General features: G+C 44.1%; 3 protein-coding genes across 5 annotated transcripts in view; 2 read left to right on the top strand and 1 right to left on the bottom strand.

Annotated features, from left to right (window-relative positions):
• Nucleotides 1-3,228, top strand: part of SUSD3 (sushi domain containing 3) — a 30,153-nt gene extending 26,925 nt beyond the window's left edge. The window contains exon 5 of the mRNA XM_053954162.1: nucleotides 2,838-3,228. Coding sequence (XP_053810137.1) covers nucleotides 2,838-3,051 — 214 coding nt within the window. The 3' untranslated portion in view covers nucleotides 3,052-3,228. The remainder of the gene's footprint in view (nucleotides 1-2,837) is intronic.
• A 4,687-nt stretch (nucleotides 3,229-7,915) lies between these two features.
• CARD19 (caspase recruitment domain family member 19) lies at nucleotides 7,916-24,212 on the top strand. 3 transcript variants are annotated; one of them, XM_053953619.1, is made up of 6 exons: nucleotides 7,922-8,037; nucleotides 13,733-13,875; nucleotides 15,749-15,902; nucleotides 19,255-19,314; nucleotides 20,892-20,963; nucleotides 21,663-24,212. In XM_053953619.1, the coding sequence occupies exons 1-6, from the start codon at nucleotides 8,019-8,021 to the stop codon at nucleotides 21,773-21,775; spliced, it is 561 nt and encodes a 186-aa protein (XP_053809594.1). In that variant the 5' UTR covers nucleotides 7,922-8,018; the 3' UTR covers nucleotides 21,776-24,212. The 3 variants fall into 3 exon arrangements, with proteins under 3 accessions (XP_053809596.1, XP_053809594.1, XP_053809595.1); XM_053953620.1 differs by lacking the exon at nucleotides 7,922-8,037 and adding an exon at nucleotides 10,962-11,034; XM_053953621.1 differs by lacking the exon at nucleotides 19,255-19,314 and having other exon boundaries at nucleotides 7,916-8,037.
• LOC128794042 (translation initiation factor IF-2-like) lies at nucleotides 8,422-11,454 on the bottom strand. Its single transcript, XM_053953622.1, has 2 exons — nucleotides 10,779-11,454; nucleotides 8,422-9,616 (listed from the first exon to the last, which is right to left on the bottom strand). The coding sequence occupies exons 1-2, from the start codon at nucleotides 11,238-11,240 to the stop codon at nucleotides 9,551-9,553; spliced, it is 528 nt and encodes a 175-aa protein (XP_053809597.1). The 5' UTR covers nucleotides 11,241-11,454; the 3' UTR covers nucleotides 8,422-9,550.
• Nucleotides 24,213-24,630: the final 418 nt, after the last annotated feature.

Raw genomic sequence — 24,630 nt, 5'->3', positions numbered from 1 at the left:
TGATATTTACGCCAAATGCTCAAGGGGGGTACACTGCGCAGGTCCAGAGCCTTGACTGGAAAATTGTAACACAGCTGCGTGCCACTGTGGAGAGCTATGGTATTACCAGTGAGCCCGCTAGGCTAATGCTTGATTTTATTTTTAATGCTCATACCTTATTGCCGTCCGATGTTAGGGGAATGGCCAAATTGATTTTTACCCCGCATCAACGCTTACTTTTTGAGGCACGCTGGAGAGAGGAAGCGGTAAGAAGCGCCAATTTACCTAGGGCTCAGGGCGACCCTTTAGCAGGGCTTACTGTAGCCGAGCTTCTGGGAGAGGGTGCCCATGTACGTCTGGAACAACAGGCTGCCCTAGGACCTGACAAATTAAGGGAAGCCACAATAGTAGCAAGAAGAGCGATAGACAAGGTCAAAACCCCGGGTGGAGTCCCAATGTATATGGGGATTAAACAGGGTAGAGAGGAGCCTCTTGGCACCTTCGTGGATAAGATAATGGAAGCATTGTCCAAAGCAGGGGTGGCCGATTATATGCAGGATGCCCTACTCAAACAGTGTATACTGCAGAATAGCAATTCTACAACCAGAAATTTGATTACTTCCTTTCCTGGGGATTGGACCATCCAAGCATTGTTAGAGAAGGCTGCTTCAGTGCCAGTTGGGTCTCAGGCGTTAATAGTTAATGCTTTACAAGAAATAGGACAGGGGTTACGGGAACAAGCAATAAGCTCTCAAAATCAGGTTTTAGCAGCCCTTGCTCCCCTTCAAGCTGCAGCTGCGCGCCCCCGTTCTAACACTACTGGAGAGGCACGAACAAGATGCTACCGCTGTGGAAACTTAGGTCACATTCGAAAAGAATGCGGAGCGACAGGAGTTTGGTGCCGCAGATGCCAATCAAATACCCACAACTCCAATGCATGCCGAAAGAAGCAGGGAAACTCCCAGAGCAGCGCGAACAGCGGCCGCGCCGGGACACAAATAGCAGCTGCAGGAGCGAAACCTCCCAGCAACTCCAACCTGCCACCTGCGGGAGCCTCGGCTTGGACTTGGCAGCCGCAGTAGAGACTGATCTCTTGACCTCAAAACCATATAAGATTCCAACGGGAATCCATGGCCCCCTACAAATACACAGACAAACTATGGGAGGACTCATTATTGGCCGCTCTTCAGCCACTATATTAGGCCTCTTTGTGGAACCAGGAATCATCGATGCCGATTGTTGCGGCGAAATTATGATCATCGCTCATACGTCATATCCCCCGGTGACGGTACCAAAAGGTCAAAGAATTGCTCAGCTAATCCCACTCCCACAAATGACTAAGGGATTGGAACCTATGTCCCAGGTCCCTAGAACCCCGGAAGGATTTGGTTCGACAGGAGGTCTTGCATTGCTTACCCTAGACCTTAACACCCGCCCCAAAAAATCTTGCCGCCTGATTCATCAAGGACATAGCATTGTGCTTAAAGGACTTTTAGATACAGGTGCAGATACTAGCGTCATCGATCCAGGTCATTGGCCTGCGTCTTGGCCCACTCAGCCTGCAGCAACCACGGTGAGCGGTATTGGTGGGATGACACTTGCGAGCCGTACCCCGGTGCTGACTGTTGAGATGAAGGGAGACAGGCGTCTGCAGCACTTTCTATAACAACTTTTGCAGAAAATGCTGAATGCACACCTTGTTGTGCAAAAAGAAAACAGGGGAAGTGTAGGGAGCTTGGCAGAAGAATGGTTAAACAGCAAGGGACATGAAACTGTAAAATTAGTCAAAGTATGAGGGAACGGTCAGCATGACCCTGGGTATAGAAATCAGGATAGGTAGAAATCAGAGTTTGCAAGAATCAGAATGCTAAAAACTGCTTGGTATGTAGAAATAGATAGAGAAGAACCAAAAAGTATCAATCACAAGAACAGCAAGAGCAACCGAACAAGGCAGATGCGCAAATCACACAGCAACCAATCATGAGCTTGGCTTTTGCAATATGCATGAACAAATTAACAAGTATATATAAACTTTGTAATTTGTTGCAATAAACTGAGACTTGATGATCATGATATCATGAGTCTTGTCTCCCGTGGCACTTCTCCGACACCAATGAATGCTTAAGAGTTCCTGAAATGGGAGGAATGGGTTGCTAAGCTAGGAGTACATTTCTTCTCCAAGTACAGTTTTAGCCAGTTTGGGTTCCTGAGTGGTGGGCTATGGGTAATTGAAGTGTTTCACAACATAGAGCTTTATAGGGGAAAACATCAGAGTAGAATGACTTCTGCTCAAGTGGACTGTATTTACTGCTTTATAACCAGCATACCTAGACTTGATCTATAATCCTGGCAGAACAATTTGCAAAGACTTTTTTTTTTACACAGGCTGTTTTGCTGGCCCAGGCAAAACTTTATTCCAGTCCTTCTCTGTCTATGTGCTGCTTCGATTTGATTTTTATTTTGACCTTTGACTACCACCACAAGAAGATGGAACCAAGTTCCTTATACTATAAGGAAATAATAAGTGCACAACAGCAAGTATCTCAGAAGATTTTCTTTTGGCAGTGAGGTGTGCAGCATTACCCCATATAGCTTCTGTTCCCTGATGGCAGGTCACAGGGGTGCTCAGTGCTCAGTTGGTACCCAGCAAAAAGGTACTTGAGGTCTTGTTGAGGGTTTTACAGAGACACAATTATTTGCCTCACTGCTGCCAACTGGTTTTGATGCTGGGAGAAGCAATTCTTTATGTTACAGCACAAGTCATTTGCGGAACAACTGATGTGCCAATAAAATGCACAAATTCTGTACCTTCACCAGAATTAATGAAACAGAAATAACTTTTCCCTTTGTGCTTACAGGTCCCAGGAAGAGTGGACTCAGGATGTCGTAGTTCCTGGGTGTTGCAAAGACATCAGTCACATGCTGAAGGTAGCCAAGAGCAGTGGTACACCTAGGGAACACATGGTACTGAGACACAACACTGCACTGCAGACGGTGAACTCCATACATGTTGTTGAAGTCTACAGTCATAAGGATAATTACAACAAACCGACCTGCCAGATACCTGGATAGCTGGTGTCTGAAATGCAACTGCTTCTCTGGACCAAAATGAAATATTGATAGAAATATGTGCCTTAAAGACAACATAGAAAGTTCATTATTCATATGAACTGTAAGTTTTCTATATTCCAAGATGATTATTTAGGAGAAATGCTTCAAGGTCTGATACAAATAAAGATATGAATATTGGGGCTGTCAGTCCAGAGCTGTTCTCTGCGGTGTGCTGTGCAGTGTGACTATGGCAAAAGCATAATGCCCTTCTGCATAACTAGAGAGGTGGTACCCAGTTTGCATATTTGCCTCATATGAAGTTGCTGGTAATAATTACATACCCCTCAGATTCCAATCTTCTCTGAATCAGTGGGTTTTGTAAGAATTTCAGAAAGAAAAGTCCCCCATATTTTTACAAAGTAGCATGATAGAACTACAAAAAAAATTGTTTTAATTAAATGCCCCATTGTTTTGTATCAGAAAGGTCTTTAATTCATCTGCTCTGTGTTTAGAGACCATGTGAGACTGAGTGCAGCAAAGGCCCATCTGCAGGTCTGCCAGCCTGTGGGAGAGGAGATGGCACATGGAGGGATGTGGTGTTGTGCTGTGGCACACCTTGGGGCCCCCACCTGTGACCTCCTGTAGCTTCTACAGGTGTCCCAGTGCGAGAGCAGTTGGTGTGCAGGTGGGGACAGCGGTGCAGCCTTCCTGGAGCAGCCAGCTCGGGATTGCTGCCGCATCATCCCTGTGAGACCTCTCTAAATAAAGGTAGCTACTGAGGTAGCTTTTGAAAGCCTGCTTTCTTTTCCTGTTGTTAATCTGTATATCATGTGAGGAAACAAGGTGGTTTTTTTTCTTGTTTTGTCCCTTTTAAGTAACAGATACAGTGCTTTTTCTACGGTTTATATGTAAATAGATGTATATCCTACTTATAGTATAGTTATTTTTGTTCCAGTTGAAGCCTTACTTAATACTTTTATCAGCTGTTTAACAGGTATCATCACATCCCTGTCGTGGGTAGAAACATAACCTTATAGAAGGCTGCAGTAATTGTTTTATGGTATATTCCCTTGGTATGAATCAGGTATCCGCTCACAACCTGCAGTTCTGAAGCTTCAGTTTTGAAATTCAAATTACTGTAGCTTTCTGGCAAATGCCCTCCTCTATCCTGGCCATACTCTGCAGAGATAAAAACACGTGCTTGAAATTCAATAAGATGGAAGTTGCAGCAAAAGAGCTTTTTTCTTGTTTCTAATAAGCTCAGTTCTACTGTACGTTACACCAAGGTGCACCCTGCAACACACTTCTCACTATGCACTGCAAAAAGAAGAATGGATATACTTCCCATCACTACACCCAATTAAGTTCTCAATTCATCCAATTAATACTAGTTAGTGTTTATCAGGATATAGTTGTGCTGTGAACTATTCTGCCTGCAGTTTTCAGTCGCCTGTTAGACTCAGACAGCTTCTGTACCCAGCAGGTCAAGGGAGATGGTTCTGTCCGATTCTGTCCTTCTGCTCTCCTCTGGTAGGATCTCATCTGAAGCTCTGTGTCCAGCTCTGGGGCCCCAGCTTAGGAAGGACAAGGAGCTGTTGGAGAAAGTCCAGAGGAGGCCACAGAATTGCTCCAAGGGCTAGAGCCCCTTTGCTCTGGAGCCAGGCTGGGGGAGCTGGGGGTGCTCACCTGGAGAGGAGAAGGCTCCAGGGACACCTCAGAGCCTCTTCCAGGGCCTAAAGGGGTCCCTGGAGAGCTGGAGAGGGACTGGGGACAAGGGGGAATGGCTCCCCACTGCCAGAAGGTTAGATGAGATACAGGAAAGAAATTCCTGTCTGTGAGTGTGGTGAGGGCCTGGCCCTTAGAAAATGGAAAAGGGCAAATCTAACTTTAATAAGGGGAGAGAAGAGAACCTCAAAAGTACCAGAATGGATGGGTTTCTCTGATCCCCAGAAGTGTAGAACAAATGGTTAAACAAGTTCTTCACAAAGAAGATACATCTCAGCCTAGGATTAAAAAGAGTTATAGGCATGGGAGGGAGGTGTTCTGCCCTACTGACAATATTGTGCTTAAGGTACACATGTGAAGGGTGACCAAGATATCCTTGATCCTGACTCTCTGCAGCTCCTTTGAATTTCCTTCCTCTTCCCATCTCTATGATTATGTTCACAGAATTCCATTATTTAGTTCCCTGATGTTTTAATTTTATTATGTGGCTTTAAAATGCAATAATATGACTGCAAGTGAAATAAATTCCCTGTTGAGATGTTTGGGTCAACACTTTGTGTGAGCAGACAGCCTGGCTCCTGTTCTGCATGAGGCGAAGCTGAGTAATATTGGATGGGACAAAATGTGCACTCTTGAGCTGCCAGGGATGCTGGCAGCCATGGGAAGCACCCCAGCAGGCAGGTAAATTCACTGTGCCAGAGCTAAATGACTATCATTCATTTGGGCTGCTAATGCAAGAGGTGGCGAAGTTACACCAAGATAAGGAAGCAACACCCAAACTGTTTGTGAAAGATTTGTGGCTCGGCTCCCTCTGGGACTGTGTTTAGTTCTGATGGCTGCACCCCCTGGAGTTAGCTTTATTGCTCGTGCAAACATAGTTTTTTGTCAGAAGGGAAGTAAGTGCTGTGCGGGAAGGAGATGAAAGCAGCTGAGGCTCTAAAATAGACATTTTAAACCTTGTAACCCTTAAATGTTTGCTGGCCGGTGATTCCAGCTGGATTCAAGCTCCTATTTCTGCTCCAGAACACCTGTATTTCCTTGTGTGTTTTATGAAACTGATGACTTGCACACTGCTCACAGAAGTGTTTCCCACAGGATTTATGCTGTATCTATGAACAGGAGTCTGCAGTGGCCTCTAACCTGTGGGCAGATGGTAGGTTGCTGAAACCTTCCTGAAGCATCCCTACAAGAAGAGCACTCCACAAAGCACATAGCAAATACCACACTCACACACAGCAGCTGTTACCTAAGACAGCAGAGGCAGGAAGGGTCTTTGTATAGGTTTCCAGTGGTAGTTTATTTCACCTACACTCTGAAAGGGTCCAGGGACAAAGACGGGAGAGGTAGAGGGTCCAGGATTATATACTGGTACAAAGGGGCAGAGCCAACAGCAACAACCAATCACCTGAAGGTGTGAGCGGGAAAAGGGTTACAGTGACCAAAAGGGAAACACAAGGGTAAACAGACAGGGGTACAGACCAATGAGGGTACAACGAACAAAGAAACTGCTAGAACCGTGACCATATGTGGTTAACAGCCGGTTGAATGGCCAACAGGCCAATGGGGGAGTGGCACTGAGGTTGATTGACAGCATCTCACAGGAGTGTATGAGAGAGGTTGAAGTCCAGTGGACATTCTTCGAGGGCATAGCCCCAGGAAATCTCCTAGCAGGCCCACAGGCCTCCACAACTCCCCTTCCTTTATTCATTAAAAAGTCCTCTCCTATGGATTTCTGTAAACATTTAAAGAAACAGGAAAACATAAACAAAACTATGACTACAACAACTAAAATCCCCAAAATCCCTCTTACAAAAGATAAAGCCATCCGCCCATCTGAGCCGACCGTCACACCCCAGCAACTCTCCATCAAGGATGACCCAAGAACTCTAACACTGCACTAACCCATGCCTAGAACTGGGCTTTACTTCACACAGGCTGCACACTATCCTATCATCCCTGGCTGTGGGGATCAGATGAGGCCCCCAGCTGACACAGGGATGACTTCCATGTGAGGATGTGTACCTGAAGTGGCTTTGTTCCCTTCCCACAGCTCTGCAGAATGTCAGTTTGCCAAATCTGTCAACTGTTTATTTACACACCTATTTAAAGGGGAGGATGCTCTAACAGCTTTATTTGCTTCCTATCTTCATAGAATTCAATTGTTTGGTGTTTTTAAAAATAATTAGCTGAGTATTTTTTTCATGTGTACAATTTGATTTGTGCTTTAGATAAGGAGCCAAGTGCAATATTGAACATGTTTGTGAAGTTGATTGTTCATTCTCCAGAATCTGTGCAATATTTACCAGGACTATTTGTGATCAGTATACATAGCCCTGTTCTACATGCCCATTGTTCCCTTGTGCCAGGAATGAGAGATACACAATTTTTCCCTTACCTGCATCATCTTCTTGTTTTACTAATGCTGTTAAAATTTCCAGTGATAGGATATCATAGAGCAAAACCAGGCGTGTGTAATTCACCAGGTACAAGGTGAATACACAGGAAGTGAAAACTTCCTGGGGTTTTAACCAGGGGTTTCCAGACCTGTGGATGCTCCAGGCTGTCATAGAATATCCTGAGCTGGAATGGACCCTGAGGTCCAACCCCTGGTCATGCACAACAATCCCACCCTGGGCATCCCTGGCAGCGCTGTCCAAACTTTCCTGTAGCTCTGGCAGCCTCGGGGCCGTGCCCATTCCTTGGGGAGCCTGGGCATTGCCCAGCACCCTCTGAGAAAAGTTTCATCCAAGTCAGTTCTGTTCCCATTTCACTGTTTGGCTTAACTGGTTAGGAATAAAGAGCTGAGAATTTGCAGCACAGCTGCTTTTGTGTTTGGAGTCAGAAAACTTTTTTTTCATCTCCTAACCAACAAAGTAATCATACCAATAATCATACTCTGACTATATAAATAAGATAGGAAAATAACTCATTTTATATGCAAAGCAACTCTAGAAATTATTAGCATACACACAAAAAGCCTTCATAACTCTGAGCAAACAAATATCTTAGTTTTCAGAGCTAATTACACGTCCCCTAAAATCACCAGCAAATTGCTGCTGACTCCCAGGCGCAGAGGAGCAGCCGCCCATCGCTCCCGGCGGAGCTCTGCCGGCTGTCACAGCTGGACTCACTCCCTCCCTGTTTACTTTCGCTTTTCCAAGTTGCCCGTGACCTCCGTTTATCCCGTCAAGGAGAATTGCACTGCGGCCGCCCCGCGTGGGACGTGTGCCGGACACGGCACACACCCACCCTGAAACCGATGGATGATGCTCTACAGAAGCTGTAAGTGCACATTTATAACGAGGCATTTGGGCAAAACAAGGGTCTGAAAGGTGCAAATCTCTGGGAACAGGAGTTCAGAGACAGAGGGGCAGTGGCTCTGACGGGAGTGGCCAGCCCGTCACTGCCTTCACATTTTTTCCCCTTCTTAAATCTTGTTTTTCTAAATTATTGACTGAAACTTACTGAAGGGAGCTTAATGTACTATCTGACCTTTTAAGAAATACTTTATTGTATTTTCTTAAACACAAAGAAAGACTGTTAGAGGAACTGTTTGCGGTATCTAGATTTAATTTGTTGCTAAAGAGATTCAGTCCTCTGGCGGTGGGAAAGCAGCAAAGCGTATTGTGATCCAACAGTTAACAGATAAAACAAAACACTACATGATAGTGTTGCCAGGACAAGGGTGTTATTTAATAAGTCAAATAATTCACTCAAATAAACAAATCGGTCGCTTTACTGGCTTTTGAGATTAGCTAAGCAGGAAATCAATCTGCTGGTAAATAAAACGCTGTGCAGGTCACTTCGCATGGCCACTGTTAAAAACGGGACCACATTCCCGGTACTAAAAGTGATTTCAGCATTTATTGTAATAAGAAGGAAAGGCCTAAAGCAAGGGGGCCCGCGGGCTGAGCAGGAGCATTCCCGTCGAGGAGGCTGCAGCGCCGGCGCTGGGTCTTCTGAGCAGCGATGTCCCCGATGTTCCAGGTGGAGCGGCACAGGTTCAGTGGGTCAGAAGCCCCCTTTTTATCCTGTTTTTTGTCCCTTTGGATTGGTTTCTTTTTCAGCACCTTTTTTCACCTTGGTTTTCTTTTTTCAGCACCTTCGTTTGCATGAAGGTTTAAGGCGCTTGATTGGCCCATGACAGTTCTGTCCAGGCTGGCTCCTTTCGCTGGGGGGTGGTGCACTTTACTTAGGTGTATTATGGTACGTATAGTACCGTATTTCTTCTCACTACCCTTTTAACCCTTTTGCCATAACCAAACTAACAGTACATGCTTAACAACTATCAACTATTTTACAATAGTTTCTAACCTATTTTTGACAGCCACTAAATTCGGAGGCGGAACTCTGAAATTAATCAGAGTTTTGGAAGGGCACTGGGCTCTGTCAGGAAGCGGCGGTTCGCGGCGTGCCCCTCGCTCCGGAGCGGTTTGAGGGGCGCGTTTCTTGCCTCGCTGTTCGCGTCGCTCGCCGTCCCAGCGGCCGGGATGCGGCTTCCCCATCCGGCTCTGCGCCCTGACTGTCACGGGATGTGACTATCACCATGGGAGGGCATTCGGGGCCAGCCCCAGCGCGGTCCTTCCCTCCCAGGGAGCACGGGCACTGCGGAGGCCTCCGCTGTGGACGAGTGGCTCTGCAAGGATCTGTCTGTGCAAAGCGAACCGGACAGCGATCCTCCTGTAGAGGTCTTGCGTGCCACCGGCATGAGGAGGAGATATGTTTAACCTTTCTTCTTGTGTATTTATCTGAGTCTGCAGGACAAAAATATCTCCAAGCAGTGTGGCACTGTACATCACAGCATTCCTGAGGGATTGATTTTTACTTCCACTTCACTCACTGTGCTTTGAATCACTGTGTGCTGAAAAACATTTAGATTTATATTAGAAATTTCAGTCCATATCACACTAAGATGACCAGGCTTTCTCTTTAGTGGTTTAGATTCCAGTAGTTGAAAAGGTTCTAAAAGCTTTTAAATTTAAAACTTCTAAAATTTCTAAAAGTTTCCAGGGAAACTTTTTAGCAGAGCACAAAATGCAAATTCACAGAGGTATAAAGGGGTCATAAAAACAAATTGTCAGCATGGCATTCTCCCACTGCTTCTTAGTATTAGGCAACCCCTCTTGCTGTAATGTTTTAATATACATATGGAAGTGAATCGTAGAATACAAGAATGGTTTGGGTTGGAAGGGACCTTGAAGATCATCTCATTCCAAACCCCTGTTAGGGGCAGGGGCACTTTCCACTGTGCCAGGTAGCTCAGCCCCATCCAAAATAGCCTTAAAAATATATCACAAAAGGAATCACACAATTCCAAGTTCCTTTTCAGAAGGTTCCTGTTTCTTTACTAAAATACACTGCCAAAATCACACCAATGCAGGTGTGATCAAGGTCTCCATGTGCAATAATAATAATTTTAAATTGTGTTTTCATGCTGTTAGGAAGATCTGGATTCTGGAGGGTAAATAGGATAAACTCAGGATGTATGCACTCGACCAATCTTCTCAAGGATATGCACCATGAATGTCACAGCATTTGACAATGCTTCGATCCTCTGCAGCATTCATCCCTAGCAAGGCATATTCTCTTCCATTCCCTGCTAGGTAATAAATTGTTGCTGAAATTTGGGGCAAATAGCAGGTTTTACATCCACAGATTTGCTTGTACTTTTTCACTCACAAAGTTAACTATCCCAATTAATTACATGCTTCACTGAAACCTTTCCTATGACAGAACTTGTCCCTGCTCCTTGGGCTTGAGTCACTACATGCCCAATGTACCTTACGTGTCCAGCTGCACTTAAATGTGTGTTGTGCTGAAGGACAGGAAAATATAAATTCTACATGGGTGTTGTGAAGATGTAGACATGGTATTTTGGACAGTGTAGTTTCTTCTGGAAAAGTAAATCACGGCTTTACTAATCATGCATTAATTGTTTAAAAACTCGTGGCTGTGCAAGTGTAAATTCATGCTTCTACACAGGACGGGCTGGTGAGCACAGACATTTGAAGAAGTGTTTTTACCTTGAAGCTCAAGGCGATGGGAACCCCGATGTCGGCTACGGGGGTCTCAGGGGGGCCCACCCCAGTACCGCCCCGGCTACCCCCGGCCCGGCGCTCCGTTCGCCTCGCTTCGCGCTTCCCGCACCGCCTCCGGGCCCGGGAGGCGGTGCCCAGCGCCGGCCGCCCCGCCCCGGCCTGGCAGGAAGGCCGAAGGCCGAGGGTCGCCGTCCGAAGGCCGCAGCCCGCGGGCCGGGCGGGGCCGGGGGTGCTATGGCCGGTGAGTGCGGGACGGGCAGGGTCCGGTGACCCTCGGCGGCCTGATGAGCGCCGCCGCGCTCCCAGGCCCGGCCGCAGCCTTCGGGGCCGCAGCGCCGGTGTCGCGCTGTCCCCGCGCCCCGCAGCGGCCCCGCCTGCGTGGTGGCCCCGGCGGTTTGGTGCGCGGCCGCGGCCCCGCCGTGGGTCGGAGTGACTGCCCCGGGGCATGGCCTGGCCCGGCCGGGGCAGCGCTGCTAGGCCCCGCACGGGGCGGGCCGCTGGGACGGCGGGCGGGGCTGAGCTGGGCGCGGGGCAGCAGGGGCGTGCGGAGCCCCGGCCTGGTGTCTCCGGTGTAGCCGGTCAGTGCCACGTTTCGCACCCTGGCAGACTGGCCGCGTGTTGTGTGGCAGCGAAATCTGCTGTTTGCTCCCAACCTCCAGCCAGCTCGCTGGGATTGTGCCTCTACACCTGGGGAGCACACAGGTTAGTTATCCTGGTGACTCGGGGGCCCGGTTGTTTTAGCCATCGTCTGGAGCTTGGAGGACTGGGACTGTATGTAACCTAATGTCGCACTCTAGTATCAAATACTTTTTAATATTTTGCTCACTGCAGTTGTTGAAGTCTACAATTCCCTGACGGGTGGGTGTAGCCAGGTGGGTATCAATCTCCTCCCAAGCACCAAGTGGCAAGATGAGAGGTAACAGCCTCAGGTTGCACCAGGGGAGGTTTAGGTTGGATATTAAGGAAAATTTGTTCATTGAAAGGGTTACCCACACCTGGTACAGGCTACCCAGGGCAGTGGTGGAGTCACCATCCCTGGAAATGTTAAAAAAACATAAGGATGTGGCACTCCAGGACACGGTTTAGTGCCGAGCATGGTGATACTGGATTGATGGTTGGACTCAATAGTCTTAAGGTTCTTTTCCAACCTAAATGATTCTGTGATTCTCTTGACTTGCTGTCAGAGACCCTTGACTTCTGGTAGCTTGCACATGGCAGTGGGTGAGAGTAGCAAAGGAGGATGACATCTTGTTTTTCACCTCTCTGTCATCTTTTCAGCCCAGAGGAGCAGACCAGTTGCTCTTCGTGGGTGCATTTGGTAACCAGTGCCATCTGATCATGTCAAGGCCGTTTCTATGCAGCCAGTCTCCTTCTTAAATCCTTGGCATCCCTTCATTGGAGTCTTGAAAGGGAAAAGGCAAAACTAAATTAGTGCTAAGCCAACATTTTGTTGAGAGAGACTTTTTCCTCTTTCCTGAGATGTTTCTGAAAGGAGCTGTCGTGGACACATGCAAATGGTTTGATCATCCAGGTTTTGGTTGCCAGCTTTCCTGTGTAATGTTTATGAAAATCATCCAGCAGTTTTACAGGAAGTAGCAGCTCGTGTTTGCACTGCACAGCAGACATCACTGAGGTTTCTGGAATGGATGTTTGCAAGTTCTGTGTTTTATAGAGAACATCAGAGATGTGCACTGGGTTTCGTGTCTGTTGTATTTAAATTTATCTCTTTAATGATCCTGTTTGTTTGCTTGATAAACTTAAGAAGGCTTTTAAGGGGAAAACAAACCAAAGATGAAACCATAATAAAGATACAGCAGTGTCAGAGACAGTGTCCAGAGTCCTTATGTAAATATTAGTGGAGTTAGTAATTGGGACTGAGTACCTGCCTGACTGAAGGTGGTTGGCAGCTCCCAGGGCCCAGGTGTGGATGAGAGTGCTTGCATGTTGCAGCGTGGCAAGGAAGGGCTGATCTCAGCCTACAAATTTGAAATGCAGTTGTATTTATTAATTTACTGTGATAAATATGAAGTGGCAGTGCAGCTCCTTGGGGCCCTGTGGCTTTATCCAGTAAGGCAGTGAAAGTAGATAATGAAAAAATTTATGAAGGGGATTGTGACAAACAAAATCCTGTTTGATGTTTCTTGTACAGAAAGCAACATGAGGGTTTTTATGCTAAGAATAGTTAAGCCGAAACAAAATTACAAAGGTGTTTTTGGCAACCAATATAACCGGAAAGTTCTGGTTTGTGTTGTGCCAGTGGCTAGTGACAGCTTTCAGGGGCCACACATCTCACCACAGGCTTGTAAAGCAGGAGTCCAAGGGTTTGTCCAACATTCTGGCTGCTGCCAGGGTGTGTCTTGTCCCTTTCTCTGGTGGGAATTGTGTCTGACAAACTCCGTGTTTGAAGAACTTAAGAAAGAGTGTCTCTGATGTTTTTTTCTGCAGGTGCTCTAGCAGTCAGTCTGGCACCTTATGGTCATGTATGATAAATTTTTTTATGAGCCTTGTTATTTTCAAGAGCAGAATGAGAGCATCCCATTGGATGGGAGAAGCATCTTGCAGGTGCTTAAATGTCATAATCTGACTTCATAAATAGATAATTTATCTTCAGTGATTTATTAACTTTAAGGCTGTATTTGATAAAATATCCATCAGAGCTTGACTTCTAAATGATTTATAGCCTTCTCTCTTTGGAAGGAGAGACGCAGTAGGAGTGACCAGCCAGAAGTTCAGATTTATGTAATTTCAAGTGGATGGGTCTTTGAAAGCACATGGCAGTGTTATGTTTCCCTAACAGATAGTTCAGCTTGCTAGTATTAGGTGGTGGTGATAATTTTATTTTAGCTATTTAATCACTGGTAGGAAAATGAAAATGACGGAGTTTAAAAATGGCTTATTAATTAACTGCTGTGATTTTTTCTGTGTTATTTTATCTCTAGATCAGTCGTATTGTCATCGGCTGCAGCATGACATGTATTTCCTTACAAGCACTAGCCGACTGAATGAGCAAGTGGTTGATAAAATTGTTCTTCAGCTTAACAGAGTCTATCCCCAAATTCTTACCAACGAAGAAGCAGAAAAGGTAATTTGAGGAGTTTTGCTGTGTCTCTGACTTTTCTGTTGCTTTTGTAGGTCACTACCCCAGTTGCCCTCTTCCTGACACAACTCTTGGTGTCACATGCAGCCAGCCTGCCTCATCTCCTGCTTGCTGACCAGTTGTGTCTGGCATCTCATGTAAGAGGAGCAGTCACAGGGCTGGCGCGTTCCCTCTGCCAAGTGGTCATGGGAGAGAATGCTCTCTTCAGCAGCAGTTTAATGCCACGGTCCCTGCCATGATCAGGGGCACACAATCATGAAGCCAGTCCATGGGCAGGAGGGCACCCATCCTGTGACCGCATGCCTGGCTTGCCTGTCTTCACCCATGAGGTGGTGTGGAGTGGCACACTAGATGATCTATGCTGCATCCACCTCTGCCCACAAAATCGTCTATATTAGCTCAATCAGTTTTGGTAACCAATTAATAATTTTAAGTATTGGTAGAGATGTGGGGGGGTATTAGTTCCACTAGTAAGTGTGGAGCTTTGGGAAGTGGGTGGAATTAATAATATCTTGCAGTGGTGCCACCATGTATGGAGGAAGGCCACCCTCCCTGATGTGAAGCTTTCAAAAATGGGTAGCTCTTTTTAGGGAGAAAAAGCTTCTAATCTTGTGTGGAGACAAAATTAAAGTCAGCTAAGAGCTTCCACAATCTTACTTATAATAGTTTGTACTTGCCCTCTGCTGGCTTCATGTCTGCACTTTGTCAGAGTTTTGGCGTATCAGTATTTTAATATCTGGAAAAATAGGTTCAATGCCACCATATCAAACTTCATGGGGACAATTAGTGTTTTGTGGTGTAGAGCAGAGCTAGATCATTTACTGAGCCAGTCTTGCCACTTCCCTCAAGAGATTCAAAATAAACCCATAAAGAATCTGAAACATGATTTGTGACTTCTGCACTTGGGCAGAAACGAACTGCTTTTTAATGGATTCAGGCAAGTTTGTGTCAACTCTATTGAATGTTTAGGAAGCTTATAATCTCAGCTGTATCTGGTAGACCCTGTGGGAATTTTGTCAGAATAAGGAGTATTGTGTAAAATCTGTGGCATTCTTGTCCCCCTCAAGCAGCAATTGTTCCTAACTCAGTATGCTACAAAGATTATCCACTGTGCTGCTATGAAATATGATGTTTTGCTGAGAATGGCTTTGGATTTTTTTGAAATAAACTGAAAAGGGTTTGATGTGTAAGGCTAGGGACGCATTTTCCTTCTCTTTGTAAGGTCTTCTAATACTCACAGCATTTAGCACTACAGAAAAAATGTATTTCCCGCTGCAACTGTTTGCCAATCTGAGTAATAGGAATTTGTGCCTGTTGAAGTGGGTATACAGCAGTTAATTGGCTGGAAACAACAAAAAACCATGAAATACAAAATCTTGGAATGATGAACACTCCAGTATTGGGACTAGGATAAGCAGTATAAAGTGCCTTTTCAGGGATCATTACTAGGCAGATAAGGGCAAACTTGAAAGCATCAAACTTTAATTCAAATTATAAGATTTGCTGCAATATTCTATCTACAGCTGCCAGAATTAAACTGTAGAATAGCAAGTACCATGTCAGCTTGGATGCAGGGAAGGTATCAAATGCAGAGTGTCTTTCACTCGATTGGGACAGAAAAAAGCAGAAGGAGAGGCAGAGACAATATGCTCTTCATCAGACAGTGCTGACCACATGAAGCTCAGGTTTGTGCAGTGCATGTATGTCCTTTCTAGGTTTCCCTTTTTGGCCCATTCTTTTAGTAAATATCAAAGAAGCTCCATAAAGAAGCTACATAACTGGCATAGTGATGTAAAATTGATCTTTTAATCTCTCTTCTGTTTTAACCTCTTTTCTGATGAGCACTTTTCTTTTACAGTTCAGGAACCCAAAGGCATCACTCCATACCAGGCTCTCAGATCTGTTAAAACACCTCCAAAAGAAAGGAGACAGACACTGTCAGGAGTTTTACAGGGCTCTGCAGATCAATGCTGAACAGCTGTTTAATGATCTGCCAAGCAGGAAAATCTTGAGTAAGTTGACTTGTAAGTTGATTGAGTTGTGGATTTCCTCACCAGTGTATTACAAAACCTAATTTCAGATGCAGTGTAGGTAATTTAAACAACCTAAACAGGTTATAAACAATACAAATAAACAAGTTACTTAAATAATTTTTGGGGTATACCTTAATTCCTTCTGACTTGAGTTTTCCAAAAGCTGTAAAGGGATTTTGTAATGTAAAATTGTAATTTCCTTCATTTTGTCTTTCATTTTGAAAGAAGCAATTTGTATCTACCCAGCACAAACTGGTGGAGGACCATTTTCTTGCCTGCACGGGAGGCTGCAGAGTTACCCCACATCCATACCTGAACCTTTTTGAACTGGGGAGGTCTGGGCCCATCCTGCCTCAGAATCTCAGATGAGCCCAAATCCCAACTGACTGAACCTCGCAGCAGCTTGAAGGCAATGCTTTGATCTGATGTTCACCTTGCAGAAGTCATGCACTTTGGAGAACAGGCTCTTCAATCAAATTGTCTTGGATATATCATTTTTACTTTGGTAGAGGTCAAGAAACAAGTTTTTCTGCCAGGCTGACTAGCAGTTAGCAGATAGCCTTTTTGAATTAAGAGCAGTTTGAGGAGTCTTGGTGTAGTCACTAAGAAGAACAATTTCAAGACTGTTTTGATGTTTAAGAATTGAAGCTTTTTTAATGTTCAATAGCACATTCTACAAGCCATTTTTGAAAATGTATCTTTACAAGGAGACTTGGTTAGAGTCTGTGGGATGTTTTCACTTTTAGCTAGAGCAGAAATGTGCTCATCTTTGCACATGATTTATGTGGTGATTCTGAACTTTCCTCAGGTAGCCATGAATAGGCAGGGTTAGGGTTTCTCCCGTTCAGACTCTGCATAGCAAATACCTGTGCTAGAAGTGCTTCATGTTAAACATACATCTACTTGTGGCACCTGAAAACAGTTTTGCTACTGCTGCAAACTGCTGACTTCAGTAACCATCAAAAGTCATTAAATTCTCTGTTACCTTAGTACACTCTTTCATGTTACCATCCTCAGAAGGATAAGGATAATTTAAAGAACTGAGTTAAAACATTACTGTGTGCTGAGGTTCAGCAGCTTCTTTCTGTTGATCTAAGAAATAAACATTGAGATGATTGTGTTAATATGCTTGCTGCTTCTTAGAGTTCTGCAATTAAAACCAATGTCTGCATTCTGGATTAAATGGTCAAGAAACATGTGTGCAGCTTTTTAAGCTAAATCTGCAAACACCTTTATACGTGAGGAAAAGCTCCTTTATCAATATGAGGAGTAACTTCTCATTTAAGTGAACTTGGAGATTTTCAATGTTAAAGGCATCCCTCAGACCTCCAACATGCACAATTTGTTACTCAAATGTTACTTCTTGGAGGTGCTCAAGAGGTGTTCAAGGCCAAGATCTGTGGGGTCCTGAGCACTCCGGTCATTGGAGGGTGTCCGTGCCCATGGCAGGAGGTTGGAACTGGATGGTTTTCAGTGTCCCTTCCAACTCAAACCATGCTATCATTCTATAATGCTCTTAGCATTAGTTGTTAAATTTAGCACAAAGCATTTACAGAACTGCCACTAGAATTTGTAAACATGAAGAACAAGGAGAATCACTAACATGGAGCTTTTCTTCTAAATGCAGGCTGAGCTGAAACAAGCAGCATTACAAACAACTGGAGAAATTATCAATGAGGACATGGATGAACTCTGTAGTTCTGTAATAGATTACATGCAGCTATACATATGACAGATTTTTTTCAGCAAAGGAAATCCTTTCAAATATTTCTTTTTCATTTTTAAGACAGCTTTAAAATTCATGCTAGAACAAAATTGCTTTGCCTGAAGTGTAAATTGCCAGTGAAGTGTCTGGTAATGCTTGAACATTCCCACTAGAGGGGGAATAGGGCACACGATATGGGCAGCCTTGGAGCTGTTGAAGCAAACGGGAGTTTCCAAGGGACTCAGAAAATGTTTTTATTTCTCTCCATGCTGACATAGACTTAAAGGATAAAGGCTTGGATAAGCCCTATGCAGCGACAGAAGTGGCAGAGATTTGTCTGTGCTCTCCTGTGCAATGTGAGGATTTCCTAGCTGGAATTCCTAGGGAGGACATCAGCTCCTCAAAGGGGCAGGCTGGGTGAGGCTGCTTAGGGGCACAGCGAGCTCAAGGAAGCTTTGCAGCAATCCTTGCTGCTCCAGTGACTCTCAAGCTTCACAGCAAAGGGCACCAGATGCTTCTGTCCTACTCCAGGGCCATGCCCTGTCCCTCCATGGAGAGGGATGTCCTTAGCAGGGGAGATGGATGTTTCCCTGTCGCTGCCTGGGTGGACAGGGGAGTTTTCCTACATCTCTCCTCTCCTACATCTTGGTGTCATGTGAAAGGAGAGCAGTTGAAACTGATAAGTCTTATATTCTTCTCTATTGACAGCCAGATTCAGAACTCTTACTTTTTTTCCTTTCCTTTTTTAACCCTCCTAGCCCTTTGACAGTTGGACTAGGTGATTGTAGAGGTGTTTTCCAACCTTTATAATTCTGCGATTTCATGACTACAGAAGTGTTTGGCTAAAACAGTGTTGCAGATCGGTGATGTCACTCCTCTGCCATGTCCGGTGACAGCTGTGCATCCCTCTTCTGCAGACAGCATGATCTCCACATCTGTGTGGCAAAGGCAGCTCTGAAAGGGTCTTTCTGTCCAGACTAGAAACTCCTTGTCCTAAGGCCAGCCTCTTTTTCTACTAGAATTTGCAGATGGAGGCTGAAATTACTTGTGCCAAATGCTAGCATGTAGAACCTGCAGAGTTTTAAAGAAGCTGGGCATATCTTCAGCTGAGACCTGCATTTAGTAAATAATTTACACCAAGAATTTTTTTTCTATGTGCTTTACCTGCTAAATACATCAATGCCCGGAGATTTGCTCAAGAACAAAGTATGGTGATACATTAAATTATACTGGTGTTTTCAGATTAGTGCATCTATTAAAAAATTAAAGAAACATTTGTATTACAATTTGTATTACAATGAAAATTGCTGGTATTGTGAAGGATTATCTCCTTCTTTCCTAATTTGGGAAACAAGTGTAATGTTATTTATGTGGCCAGTGCTTAAGCAGATCAGAGGTGGGGCTGCAGCTATTTGTAGTTGCATTCAGACGACTCTGTGCCTATGTCTTTTGGTCAGTTCAGCTTTAACTCTAGCAATGGTTTACCATTGGAGGGGTCAATACTTTGTGTAAATATTGGATATTATTCTGAAATGTGGTGTTCTGCACCATTTTGCATGTGCTGATTATGTTTGTTTGTTTGCTTGAGCTGAGTACTAACTTTTCGTGTGTTGCTTTTATTTCTAGAAACCCCAGATCCCACAGAGATAGACACTGACAAGGAGCAATATATGCTAAATGACAGGGGTAAATAAATCATACAGTGTCATTGGATGGAATGGCTTTGCAGATTATGATACAATTTATTATATCATGTAATTCACACTGCGTATAACAACTACTTTGGCTTATGATGTCTTTATTGTCACAAGTTAAGTAGAATTAATGGAGGAAAATGTACTGAGTTACTGTCAAGGAAAACAGGGCCAGGAAATTGAAGAGACTGTAGAGTTTAATCAATATTTACAATGGTATTACTTACACTATTATAAGTAAGCTCTTAATTTCCTGTGATTTTTTCAATTCCTGAACAGTAAGGTCTGTTCATTTTGCATAAGGCCATCAATAACTTTTTGATCTGACTTTCAATTTTTTTCAAATTTTTTAAGCTCTCAATTTAACTACAAGTAATTTGAAAGCAATGACAGAAAGGAAGGAAAAGCTGAAATATATTTTCCTTAGGAAAATATATTAATTAGTTTCACCTTCCTCTGTTCAATGCCAGATTACAGAGACAAATATTTTTTTTCATGGTAGGATATTTTGAAAAGGAAGATCTCAAATGAAGATGTTCTCACAATTTCTAATGAACTATTGTATAATTTAAGTTCAGTATTTTATTTAGAGATTTAGATACAATAATGAGAAATTCAAAACACCTTCTATGAATTATGCCTTTTTTGCAGTTTCCTGAGAGAAAACTGAAATAAGTAACAGAAACACTGTTTAACTCAATGTATATTTTTGTTTGTGGAGGTGGTGTTTCTCTGAATATTGACCCAAATTGCTGTTCAGACTTCACACATTGCTGTTGCTGTCTGCAGCATAACAGTACAGGATGAACAGAGAAAGTGCTTGCAAATAAGAAAATGAAGTGGTGGTTTTTTGGTTTTTTTTTTTTTACTTATTACTTTCTTTTTTTTTTTTTCTGACTTGGCCTCAGACTAGAGATTCTAGAGATTGTTTGGCCACTAGCCACTCTCCTTGGGAGGTTACATGCCAAAGAGCAACCAAATCCTTGCTCCTTTGCCGTTTCTCCAATGTCCTTGACCACACAGTCTGCTCCAGGAATTTGTTGAGGCAGTACACTTGTCCTTAAATTGATAGGTGTAGCTTAATTGTATCTACAAGCAGAGGTATAGTTTAATTGTATCTCTCTTTCTAGTGAGATAGTAACTACAAATGGAGTATTAGGTAATAAAGAAGTAGATATAAATCTTTATGCTGTTTTGTCAGTGGATAAGTATAAATTAGAAAGGTTTTATTGAACATCAGTACTGACCATCACCATTAAACCGTGTGTAATTCCAGGCAAGTTGTTTCCAGGGGATTTGGTTTGGAAACTTTTCCTTAATAGCATAGTCTGTAGCTAGATGAGCAGAGGGGAACAGGGAATGGTGACAAAGCAACTGTAGTAAAAATTAATTGCAGTCTAATAAATGTGCTTCATGGTACATTAGCTACAGAACATACAGAATTGTGACTATGTTAGCTTCATTTGAATATTCTTAATTATGCATATTGATAGCAATTGGTGATTTGTGAACGGAGCTAAACTTCTGCTGCCCTGCTGTCTCAATGTGTTTTCTTGCAATTTTCTGTAGGCCCAGTGTTTTTCCTGGCGTGTTTCAGCATGGCTGCAGGACTGGCCCTTTTCTGGTACTGCTGCAACTCAGGTGAGCTTCTCAGGGGCTTCTCCTGCCTGCCTTCCCTCAGCAGGGATGGAACGAGCTGGGCTCCTCATCTGACAGGGCTCCCTAACAGGGTGGGTCAAGGTGTCATCATTCATTAATGAGCTCTGGATAGAAATTGCATGGCGAACATGCTGAGGTATAAATAATGGATATTTTGCCTACAGAAGATGCCACAAATAGGGGGACTTTTTAAATACAGTAGTCATGTGAACTCCTGTTGCTATAGCAATGGGTCATGATTCCCAGCAGTCATGAGACAGACCCAAAACCTTCTGGCTCCCACACCCCTTGGGAGCTGGTGGAAGCCTGGCCAGGGCTGGGGGATGCTGGCTGAATTTGCTGAGTTCCAGCAGCTACAGCTGTCCCTGTGCTGCTGGCTCTGGATGTTAGCTCTAACTGCCATCTGACAGTCACCTGCTCCACACCATCCAGTACTGTGCTCAGTGGTGAAGCTGCCCCCTTCCCTAACTGACCAATCTCCTCTTCCTGTCTCAACTAGCAGAATCTTAACAGATTCCTTGTTCGCCTTTCTTGGCAGTTGATTTCTGTGAATTGAAGGAAACGTGCTTTCCTCTAGAGTTATTTTCAGTTGGTTTTTATTTTTTGCAGATGCTGCTTCCTAGCTAAAATGAAATCTAACTGTGTTCTTTTTCTCTTTTTCCTCTCATCATTCCGTTTTAGAAATGCAAGTCATAGGAAGAGCCAGGAGAATCTTGGGTTTTTCTCCTATTATCATAGGAAGACATGTTAGAAATATTTGTATGTTGTATTTGGAAGACATGTCAAAAAATTAAGGAAAAGCTGTCTCTTTGCTTGTCTGTACAGTACACCGGCCAAAGGGAGTCAACAGTTCATAAAAATGTCCTGTACTCATACCAAAGATTTTATTAACTAGCTTAATCAATAATTGCCTTGCCTCCAGATGTATTCAGAATTTCAGCTATAAATGTCCTTCTTTATGGGAATGGACCATTTATTTTTGTAAATGCTTGAAGTATTTGTTGTTTGTATAAAAAATACTTTTATTACAAGCTTTAAAATGATCTCTTAAGTGAGCATGGGTCTGAGGCCATGTTTGCATATGTGTTTTCTATACTGGAATGAAGGATCACAACTGTTTGAAGAACTCTGGCTTGTCTTTTGTGAGAATTAATTTAAGAAAAGAACTTAAACACATGCACTCAAAGCCCTTAGTAAGAAATGTATCTCCATCTCAGAACTGTTTTGTCTAGATCCTTTGTAGTCACTGCCTGAGCTCAGGTGGGCACTGGCACCTGGGAAAAGTTTATGGGGGCCAGTTCCCTTGATGTGTGCCTTGTGTTCATTGTGCCTTCTGATTCCCTGTTGGTGCCTTGTTCCCAGTCACACTCAGCTGCTGGCCCTGGTTTGAATGCCCTGGAGCTGGTGCAGGCTGCTTCCCAGCCCATGGGGTGTTCCAGGGACTGGAATGTCTGACCTGGAGCACTTCAGACTACCAAGAAAGTGTTCCAGATTCATTTAGCATTCCCTTTCCCAGTGAAGTAAATGGAGACTCTGCAGAGACACCTGGACAAATTGGAGGACTGGGCAATCACCAACCCAGTGAAGTTCAACAAGGGAAAGTGGAGGATTCTGCACCTGGGATGGTGCAACCCTGGATGTATGGACAGGCTGGGGAATGAGATGCTACAGAGCAGCACCATGCAAAGGGACCTGGGAATCCTGGTGGATGGAAAGTTGGAAATGGGTGAGCAGTGCCCTGGCAGCCATGGGGGACATCCCTGTCCTGGGGGGCACCAGGCCCAGCATGGCCAGTTGGGCCAGGGAGGGGATTGTCCCTCTCTGCACTGAGGTGGCCTCACCTCGAGTGCTGGGGGCAGTTTGTGCATCACAATATAAGAAAGATATTAAACTACTAGAGAGCTTTGAAAGGACACTTCCAGGAATGGGGCAGCAACAGCTTCTCTGGGCAACCTGTGCCAGGGCTGGGGGAAGAATTCTTTCCCAGTATGGTACAGGAAAATTTACTATGGCTGGGGCTATATTTTCCCCCCTTCCTGTGGCTGCTTGAGATGAAGATGTCTCTCAGGGAAAAAAATAATCCAGAATGAGCTATGCCAAGGGTTAGAGCTGGAAGGAGGAAGAAAAAGTGAGTCTGGATTCATCCTAGTGTTAAAGGACAATACAGCAAAGAATAGAAAACAATCTGTTCTTCATTAGTGCCAGTTATTAATTTGAACAGTGAATGTCAGGCTGCCCATACAATTGGCATGCGTACAGGCTGGGAGACATTCTTAAGCTGTGTTTCTTTCAGGAGCTTGTTTCTCTGCAAGTATATCTATGCAGCACATATGGACAGTGATAATTCCATTTTCAGCTCCTGGAGGAAGCACATGTGCATCTGCATGGGAGTCAGGTCCTTCTGGGCATACAGTATTACAGACTTGGGAATAAATTGAGCAGGGTCTTGGATGAAACTGTTTAGCTGCAGAACTCTGGTTTCCCTGGCAAATCAAGAACAGCTTGGCCTTTGCTGCTGAAACTGTGCTGGTATTAATTTATAAACATTTTTGCAGGGAAGTTGTCCTGGCTGGTTGTAGGTGGTTCCATGCCGAGGTTGGAGGCCATCCTTGTGAACACTGTGGCTGCCATACTGTAGGCAGGAATTGTACAGGAGCTAAGCAGGTACTGGCCTGAGCCATGGAAATGGCTAAGGCCAACTATGGGACCGTCTGTGTGCAGAGAGCTGGGGAGCAAAGTGATAGATCCTACAAAGAATTTGCACAATTCTATTTAAAGCCAGACTGCTGTTTCAAGGACTTGGTGAAGGATGATGTGCCTGATGAGCTGGAGTGGGAATGAAATGGTGATTCATTCTGGGATGCACTGGGCTGCTTTACAGCTGCTGGATGGAGTTTGCAGTTAAAAATGCCTTTGCCAAGACAAAGTTATTCCTTTTGTTTCTTTCATTTGTCATTTTTTTTTCATATTGTAATAAATTGGAAACATATTTGGTCACAATGTGCCATTGTGGATACTTTTCCCTGCCATTCTGTGTGCACAGATGTTACTCCATGTTATGCCATGCCTTGATTGTGCTGGCAAGAATCAGTTTGCTGCACTTCACAGGGCCTGTGTCCTGTATTAATTTCTCTGAACGTACATCTTCTTGAATCCTTTAGAAAATAATGTATTTCTTTTTTTAATGAGATGAAGCTGTCAATTAAATTGAAATAAATTCCAAGAGAAGAATGCTGCTGTTTTTCTTGTGCACTGCTCTTCCTTGCAGAAGCGCCCCTTAGTTGTTGCCCTCCTGTGACTGCTGACTGACCCCTCCTGGGCTCTAGCCTCTCATGGTTAAATTTTTCTGGGTATTTGCACGAGGATTTTTAACATTTTCACCTGATTTCAAAATTGCAATTTTTCTGCTTAGTTTGTTTAGGAATCTGGAGTTAAAACAGGACTCATCAGTTCAAAGACTGGGTGTCTTTGGGTTAATCCTTGATTTTATGTAATTTTGGGAGTTCCAAGGGTCACTGCCCATGAAGCCTTGAAGGTGCACTGGTGCTTGCTGTAAAGGGACTTTGGCACACAGTTGATTTGAAGTGCTACTTGGACCACCCAAAAAGGGACTTCATGTAAGGAAAACCATGTAGACTATTTTGTTACT

Source organism: Vidua chalybeata, chromosome 12, assembly GCF_026979565.1.
Source record: "Vidua chalybeata isolate OUT-0048 chromosome 12, bVidCha1 merged haplotype, whole genome shotgun sequence".
NCBI classification, from domain to species: domain Eukaryota; kingdom Metazoa; phylum Chordata; class Aves; order Passeriformes; family Viduidae; genus Vidua; species Vidua chalybeata.
Note: the sequence above shows the minus strand (reverse complement) of the source record. Positions and strands in the feature narration are given on the sequence as shown.